Here is an 8,480-nt window from a genome sequence, read left to right on the forward strand (position 1 = left end):
GCACTAGGTGGAGATGTGGGCTTGGAGGAGCCCGGCAAAGCCAGAGGGGTGGAGGATTGAGGCATATCGATGATTCTGAAGTCCAAGAAGGAGTCAGAGCGATGATGGACCAAGGTGAAGCCAGAAGGACGAGGGAGCAAAAGGAGATCTTCAAGAAAATGCCCTGATTGTTTAATCTGGGCTTGGTGGCTTGCGGTGGAGCTGAGGGATCCACACACCAAAGCAGAGCTGTTGACTAGGACAGTGGTTTTCAAACACTTGTGGGTCACACAGTGAGAAAAGGTGGGTCGCACAAAGGCACTTAGCTGCAGCTAAATTTACGTTACGATGAGTGAAACAAAACCAGTCCGATTAATGACCAAACGACTATGAGTTTTAGCGGCCGCCAAAGTGTTATTTGATCGCTGAGTAATGTAGATGAACTGCTGCGCTTGTGACAGAGTCACAGTGCATGTTTAACTGAAAGAACGAGCAGAGAGAGTACTCGGTCGCGCGCGCGCACTCTCTCTCTCTCTCTTCGGAGCCAGGCGAAAGTGTAAAAAAGACTTCACCGTCTCCAAACTAAGCGCTGTCTTGCTCTCTCTCCCTCGCACATAATAAATCGACACGGTGGTAAAAGGTCGGAAGACCAAAGTTTCATGTGGAGCATTCGGAGATTTTTTTTTTTCTTCCTCAATTACCGCTGGGTGTGAATTGTGCTAAATAAGTTGTTGCCTTATCTTCTCTGAAAAGCGTCCCAGACATTCAGCTGACATAAAACAACACTTTAATTAAACGAAAAAAACTATCCAGTGATGAAATGTTTTCTGTGTTGACACAAATCTTGGATGTCTATGTCCTAACTGCTGGGATAATCACACATGTCCAATTCGCGAACTAATGACTCCTTTGAACGATTAATTTTAATGAATGGACAACTGATCTTTCCAACAGTGAACTCAGGAGACGTTTGAATCTGTAACACTTTACAATAAAGTTCTATTTATTACATAAATTACATAAAAAGTACAGTTTGCTTACTCAAGCTTAAGCTTTAAAATAAATAAAACCCCTTGTTTTTTTTTGAAAAGCATATGACTACATTTTTCCACACAGTGCAATCAAGAATCGATAAGAGAATCAGATCGATAATCAGAATCGTCAGTGGCATTATTATTATTGATAAAATCTTATCATTTCCCATCCCTATGTGAAGACGGTAAAATTATAATCAAACATTAAAGAACATACATGTTTTTAAAAGTTTTTTTAAGAATTAAAAGTTTAAAATATTTTGCTAACATGAAGGCTTGTCACTGTCAGTCTTTTTACATCAGTGCAAAACTAGGGAATGCAGATTAAGACCATCAGCATGCATTGATTAATCCCATGGCATGTAGCAAAAAATAAATAAAAATGTGTGACCAAATCATGCTGGTGCGACCAACTGAGAAAGTTGGTAGCACCAGTGCAAGTGGGTCTTGAGATTGATTATACACTTGTCTAGGTGGGTCCTAGAACGAAAAAGTTTGGGAACCCCTGGACTAGGACACCCATGTGGATCCGAGCAGAACAGCGGGAACACTGGAGAACAGAGACTGCGGAGCCGAGCTGAGGAACAGGCTGAAAATGAAATGAGACTTGGTGCTGGACGACTGAGAATAACTGAGGTTTTAAATTCACAAGAAATGATAATCAACGGAACAGGGAACAGGTGTGAACTAATCAGAAACCATGGCAACTAATAATGAACTAGAACTCAGGCAAAATGTGACAGGGAAAACGAAATAATACATGACCGTGACAATCTCATTTTCCCACCATGTTGCATTGACTTTAACAAACCATCCAATTGTCCAAAAGTACTAAAGAAAAATTCAGTAAACACTTTTTTTCTTTTCTTGTATACCACCACAGATTTTCATATATGAAATGTGTAACTATGCAAACAATAAAGTAAGATAAATGATGATGAATGTGTTTAGCTTTATGTAAACTCACGTGTTAACTCATGAAAGAGAAATTAATTAATTTCAATAAAGTTTTCATAATTAGTTTCAATAAAGCTATTACATGTAAAAATGTAATGCAGTTTTTGACTTTATCGCTATATTTTGTGTATGAATATGGAGCCATACATGGTCCATGCTTAAAGAAAAATATTTTTCAGTATATTCTCATATTATGTTTGTTTGGTATGGGTGACCTTTTCTTTTATTGATAATCTTTTTATAGTTTTCACAGGTTATTGTTAAAGCATCCACAGGTTCTGCTGTCTGGTCTGGTTGACACATTTTTCTTTCTTTCTTTATTTCTTTCTTTCTTTAATTTTGTAAAAATAACAACAAAATTGATGTTTAACTTAAAATACGTATAATACAATTGAGTCGAACACAGTTAAGCTAAAGGAGATGTTTCTCCCCAAGTCTTTCTCTTGCAGCTGTGATGTTCATTTTCTAGGGTTTGAGGATGAACTCAAGTCTGCCTGGTCATAGTTCTGCGCTCTCATTCAGAGTCTGGCACACCCTCCAGTGTGAAATGAGAACATATTCCCCAGCTGATCGAGTGTGTAATAGTTAAACACACACAACACCGCAGGAGAGACGGCTGGAGAACTTCAGAGGGACAATGAGCAGCATGGCAAGAGAGATCATGGCGTTTATACTCACCACGTCAGGCTGGGTGCTGGTGTCCTCCACTTTACCAACGGACTACTGGAAGGTGTCTTCGATCGACGGCACAGTTATCACCACAGCCACCTTCTGGTCCAACCTGTGGAAAACCTGCGTGACTGATTCTACTGGAGTCTCCAACTGCAAAGACTTCCCTTCGATGCTGGCACTGGACGGTCAGGCGCTTTTGTCAAGTTTGTGTGCTTAAAAGTGGCCAAAAGTGATGTTGGGAAATTGACATCTTCACTAAATGTCCATTTGACTTTTTTTTTTTTACCGTTGTAGTTTGACTTTTTTGCCAAATCATTTTGTGAGATGAAAACCCTAACCAAGTTTAGTGTTTTGTTCTTCTCTCATAATTAAAATATTTTAAAACAATATTAAGTATATTTTGATGGTTTAATCAAACTTGTAGGGTCATTAAAAACAAATATCCCCTCCGGACGTCACTTTTGACCACTGCTGTACGTATATGTATATGTATATGTACTGTGTGTCTTGGTTGTATGAGAAATATTTCAGATTGACTAGTCAAATGGCAGTAAAGCACTTTGTCTGATGTTGATCCGCATTGAAGCTGCTCTTGGATCATCTCAGATCATCATGTTTGGGTCATGTAGCTCCAGTGCTGCTGAGAGACACACACCAAATACATCTTTAAATTCAACCTTTACTCAGACTGTTATGCTTATAAATTTGTTTGTATTTCTTAATACAATATAAAAGCATTTTTACTAGTCATTTCAGGCTTCATGAACACACACTCTTTAAAATAAAGGTCCTTTATTGACATTGATGGTTCCACGAAGAACATTTCAAATCCATGATCCAGGCAATCTTTCCATTGCACAAAAGGGTCTTTATAGTGGAAAAGGTTCTTTAGATTATTAAAATGTTCTTCACACATAGAAAAATTGTTCTTTTAAGAACTGAACACGGAAGGGATTGGGGAACCCAGAATGTATTTTCTATGGCAAAAACCCCATTTGGAAAGAGTGTAAGAAGACATATTTATATTTGTGTCTCGTTCTTCAGCATCAACATACGGCTCGCATTTCATCTCACCAAGGTGATTTATTTCTAGGTATAATGCTCTCTTCTAGGAATAATGCTCTCAACAGAGCTAACCATTTGTGCAAGGCAAACACACAAAAGTCTGAAACGATTCTTTTCCCTCTAATTTGTCAATGTTTAGCACTTTTCAGAAAGCTAAGGGGTATAATTTAGATGTATTAACCCTAAGGCTGATTTCCATTCATTCATTTGTTTTTGTGGGTTAATTAGTAAGCTAATATTTTACCAGAGAACAGCTAGAAGACCATGTGTGTGTGTGTGTGTGTGTGTGTGTGTGTGTGTGTGTGTGTGTGTGTGTGTGTGTGTGTGTGTGTGTGTGTGTGTGTGTGTGTGTGGTGTGTGGATACCAGTCTGCTCTTCCATGACTGAAGGACAGACATCAGAGAAAGAGCCTGTGTTTAACCACAGTGATTAATTCATCACCATTTTAATTGCAAGATCCCCAAGAGGTTTTCTGTCCAAATACTGAATTATGAATTAATTACTTAATTTTTATTATACACTCACCGGCCACTTTATTAGGTACACCCTGCTAGTACCGGGTCGGACCCTCTTTTTCCTTCAGAACTGCCTTAATTCTTTGTGACAGATTCAACAAGGTGCTAGAAACACTCCTCAGAGATTCTGGTCCATATTGACATGATATCATCACACGAATCTCCTGTTCCTCCACATCCCAAAGCTGCTCTATTGGACTGAGATCTGATGAGCGTTTGAGTTTAGTGAACTCATCATGATCAAGAAACCAGTTTGAGATGATTTGAGCTTGGTGACTGCTGGTAGTATCCATCAGAAGATGGTCCACTTTGGTCATAAAGGGTTGGACATTGTCAGCAACAATACTCCGGTCGGCTGTGGCATTTAAACGATGCTCAATTGGTACTAAGAGGCCCAAAGAGTGGCAGGAAAACACCATTACACCACCACCAGCCTGAACCGCTGATACAAGCAGACCTTGGGTGTAACCAGTGCTTATTTGAGTTACTGTTGCGTTTCTATCAGCTGAACCAGTCTGGTCATTCTCAACAAGGCATTTTCACTCACAGTATATTTTTTCCTCAGACCATAGCAGTTTCTGAAATTCTCAGCAACCCAGCACCACGTTCATGTTTATTACATTGGGTGATTGAGTGAGTGACTGAAACATTGTGTGCTTATACAAGGCAGAATGCCATTACCTAGAAAAGACTGTGGGTATTCAGGGTATGGCTCTTGAACGGTTTAAATCTTTTCTCTCTAATAGGACCTTCTCAGTTAATATTGGTCAACTTTACTCCAAATCTGCTTCATTGATTTGTGGTGTTCCACAAGGTTCTATTCTTGGTCCAATTCTGTTTTCCCTTTATATGTTACCTTTAGGTTCTGTTTTTCAGAGGCACGGAGTATCTTTTGACTGTTATGCTGTTGACACTCTGGTGTATCTACCTCTAAGAAAACAGGACAGAAGGTCAACTGAGTCATTACTTAATTGTTTACATGAAGTTAAATTATGGATGTCATTGAATTATTCAAAACTGAGATCATCTGATTCGGGATTGTTTCTGTAAGAATGTAAATTGGTGGTTAAGAACCTTAGGGTACTGTTTGAGGATAAACAGATCAAACAGGTGAAATGCTGCTTCTTTTATTTGTGTTTAGTAGCAAAGGTAAAAACTATTTCAGTCCTCTACTAACCTGGAGAAGTGCTTTTCATTTCTGTAAGACTGGACTATTGTAATTCCTTGTCTGCTGGTGTGAGCCAATCACTGTTAAATCGCTTACAATAAGTACAGAACACCACTGCTAGATTGTTAACGTGTGTTCGTAAACACTAGCATATAACACCTATTTTAGCTACGTTAAATTGGCTTCCAATTCAATACAGGGTCGATTTTAAATAACTAATCTAAGTATAAAGCACTACACAATTTGGCACGCTCTTATGTAAATGATCTTTTACACACTCTTTTAAAAGAATTGAAATTGGCAATTACTATCATCAGCATTTGACTTGACAGTTTGATGTAACAGAAGAGACTCTTGTTGTTTTTCTTTATTTTAAATTTTTTTGTGAGATGTTGGTTGTATGCATTATTGGCTGCTTTTAGTGTGTTATTTTATTACATGCATGATTGTACAGCACAATGGTCAAAGGAGGTGTGTGTGTGTGGGGGGGGCTGCTTGTATTGTAGGCACGTTTAGAGACCTGTACCAGCATGTGAACCCCTTGCTCACTCTCGGCTCGCAGCTCCACCCCCTGTGGGGGAACACGAGAAGCCAGGTTTGGTTTTTGAAGAGCTGGTTGAGAAGAACGTGGACACTTAGCAGGTGTGCTCATCACCTGAGTCCTTAAGGTCCACCGCTGGTTGCAGGCAGGCGAACTCATACAGCACTGCTTCTAAGTGGGCGCAGTTTGGCCAGGATGCCGGGCTTAAACCCCTACTCCTTTTCCGAAGGACATCCTGAGATATTTAATGACCACAGAGAGTCATTACCTCGTTTAACGTCTCATACGATGGATTATGCTTGTTACAGTATAGTGACCCATCACTACACTGGGGCGTTAGGAGCCACACAGAGCACAGGGTGAGCAGTGCCCTCTGCTGGCCTCACTAACACCTCTTCCAGCAGAAAACCTAGTTTTCCCAGGAGTCTCCCATCCAGGTACTGACCAGACTCAACCCTGCCTAGCTTTAGTGTGTGGCCAGTCTTGGGCTACAGGGTGATATGGCTGCTGGCCAGGAGGCATCCATCCAAAATCAGTGAAATAAATATTGGCATTCTCACCAAAACGCTGCAGAAAAGCAGCAATCCGGGCGCTGTCCATTGGTGAGCGTATCTCTATGGCGAGCTGTAGTTGGCTTCTTGAAAACAGTTCAGATGTCTAAAGGGGAAAGATTCTGAGGCAAGGACTGCTCAACTCCTCCTCATACAGCGGGAAGACCCGCCTCTAGTTTGGTGCCATTCACTAGGGCTTCAGTTTTTCTCAGAGAAAGAAGTTTTTCCAGGGGCATCAGCCACTGACGAGTAAACTGAACTTGAAAGGGAATTCATTGATTGATTTTATTGACTGATAGTGTTTATAATTTCATATGTTTTCTCTTGTTGATCAGGTTATATCCAGGTGTGTCGGGGTCTGATGATCGCTGCTGTCTGTCTTGGTTTCTTTGGATCTGTCTTTGCCCTGATCGGCATGAAGTGCACTAAGGTCGGTGGTCTTGACCAAACCAAGGCCAGAATCGTCTCCTTTGCTGGGTTCAACTTTGTTTGTACTGGTGGGTTTCGTAGTCATTACACTTCTCTTTCTCTGACTCTGAGCACTATTATCCACAGCTGAAGTGCTATACTCAAATATAATGCTGTTCCTCGCCAGGTCTGTGTTCTCTGATCGCCTGCTCCCTCTACGCTCACAGGATCACGACGGAGTTTTTCGATCCTATGTATGTTGCGCAAAAGTAGGTATCATGTTTTTTTTTTCTCCTAAGAACTTTCAGGGACTGCAGTGATGTTGGTGCTAAAACGTTGTGCTTCCTCTCAGGTATGAACTGGGCGCTGCGTTGTTCATCGGCTGGGCGGGCTCGACGCTGTGTATCCTCGGAGGAGCGGTGTTCTGCCTCTCGCTGTCTGAAGGCATGAGCAGCAGGTAAAGGACCAAGGCCTCTTACTCTCACATACCATTCAAAGAATCAGATTTGGTTTTGACCCAGATGTCATGTCATTTATGGGGTCTCATTTATAAAACTGTGCATAGCATATTTAATCTAAATGTGTATATCAGATATAAAACATAGTATAAATCATTCTTTTATGTATTTAAACTGTTATTGTGGACATGCACTGTATTTATGATTAGGACTCATAATGAAGATTTAAAGTAGTTTTCCTTCATCAGTCCCTCAGATCATCATCGGTGTCGATAAACTGCTCCGTCTCTAATGTTCGTACGCATGGGTCGGAGTTTGCGTGGAGGTGCGCACATTCTCCCGTCAAGTGTGTTTTTATCAATCATAACTTGTGTGTGTGAAGTGGCGTACGCTCTTTCAGGGGCTGTTTTGTGCAACGCAGCGGTTATAAATGAGGCCCTGGTCACTGAGCGATATTAACAGATCTCAATGATTTTGTGTCCCTGTTGCTGCAGTTCGCCGTATCCGTCGGACAGAAAGGCTTTCGTCCACAGCGGAGTGTCTCTAATGTCCCGTGCGGCTCCACAGAGTCAGTCGTCTCACGTGAGGAGGCCTCCGCCAGACTGCATCAGCTCGTCACAACAGTTCGACAAGAACGCTTACGTATAACGCACAGTGCTGGAGCACGCTGTAATATCTCATTGGGTTCTGTCGCTCTTTTAGTGCCTTGGGATGGCCAGCACACGTTGTGTATCAGATGCTGTCATTCAAGATTTGGTTATTATTTGCATATCTACTGCAGCATGGTTATGTTTATGTTTACGCAGCACTGCATGAGATCATCTGTTGATAGATATGTTGTGCTCCACCAGTTCGGGTGATTATTAATTTCTGGCATCAGTATATCAGTCCCGGTCCAAAGCAGGCCAGACAGAATCACGTTCAAGGAGATTTGAGTTTCAATATTGTCTGGAGATTGTATTGCCTGTTTTGCCTAGCCTCAATTAATGTGATTTGAGAATAATGTTTTTGATGTTTAATAAATAATCAGTATAATGTTGTTATAATTGTTGCATATTATTGGGGTGATACAATTGTGCAAAATATCTGTGTGAATATATTTTATATATGTGACCCTGGGCCACAAAACCAG

At 40.8% G+C, this 8,480-nt stretch overlaps 1 protein-coding gene across 1 annotated transcript; it reads left to right on the forward strand.

Moving 5' to 3' along the window:
- The first annotated feature begins 2,471 nt into the window (after nt 1-2,471).
- On the forward strand, nt 2,472-8,387 carry cldn10b (claudin 10b). The gene is made up of 5 exons (XM_082174471.1): nt 2,472-2,827; nt 6,818-6,979; nt 7,078-7,159; nt 7,243-7,347; nt 7,843-8,387. The coding sequence occupies exons 1-5, from the start codon at nt 2,608-2,610 to the stop codon at nt 7,994-7,996; spliced, it is 723 nt and encodes a 240-aa protein (XP_082030597.1). The 5' UTR covers nt 2,472-2,607; the 3' UTR covers nt 7,997-8,387.
- The last annotated feature ends 93 nt before the right edge of the window (nt 8,388-8,480 follow it).

The sequence above is a fragment of the Leuciscus leuciscus genome (genome assembly GCF_965113295.1).
Source record: "Leuciscus leuciscus genome assembly, chromosome: 7".
In the NCBI taxonomy this organism is placed as follows: Eukaryota; Metazoa; Chordata; class Actinopteri; order Cypriniformes; family Leuciscidae; genus Leuciscus; species Leuciscus leuciscus.

What these genes read in the sequence shown, in the direction of transcription:
- cldn10b (XM_082174471.1), top strand. Translation starts at nt 2,608, where the DNA reads ATGAGCAGCATGGCAAGAGAGATCATGGCGTTTATACTCACCACGTCA. An exon ending in GTTCAACTTTGTTTGTACTG is followed by an intron (nt 6,980 to 7,077) that starts GTGGGTTTCGTA and finishes GTTCCTCGCCAG; the next exon opens with GTCTGTGTTCTCTGATCGCC. An exon ending in TCTGAAGGCATGAGCAGCAG is followed by an intron (nt 7,348 to 7,842) that starts GTAAAGGACCAA and finishes CTGTTGCTGCAG; the next exon opens with TTCGCCGTATCCGTCGGACA.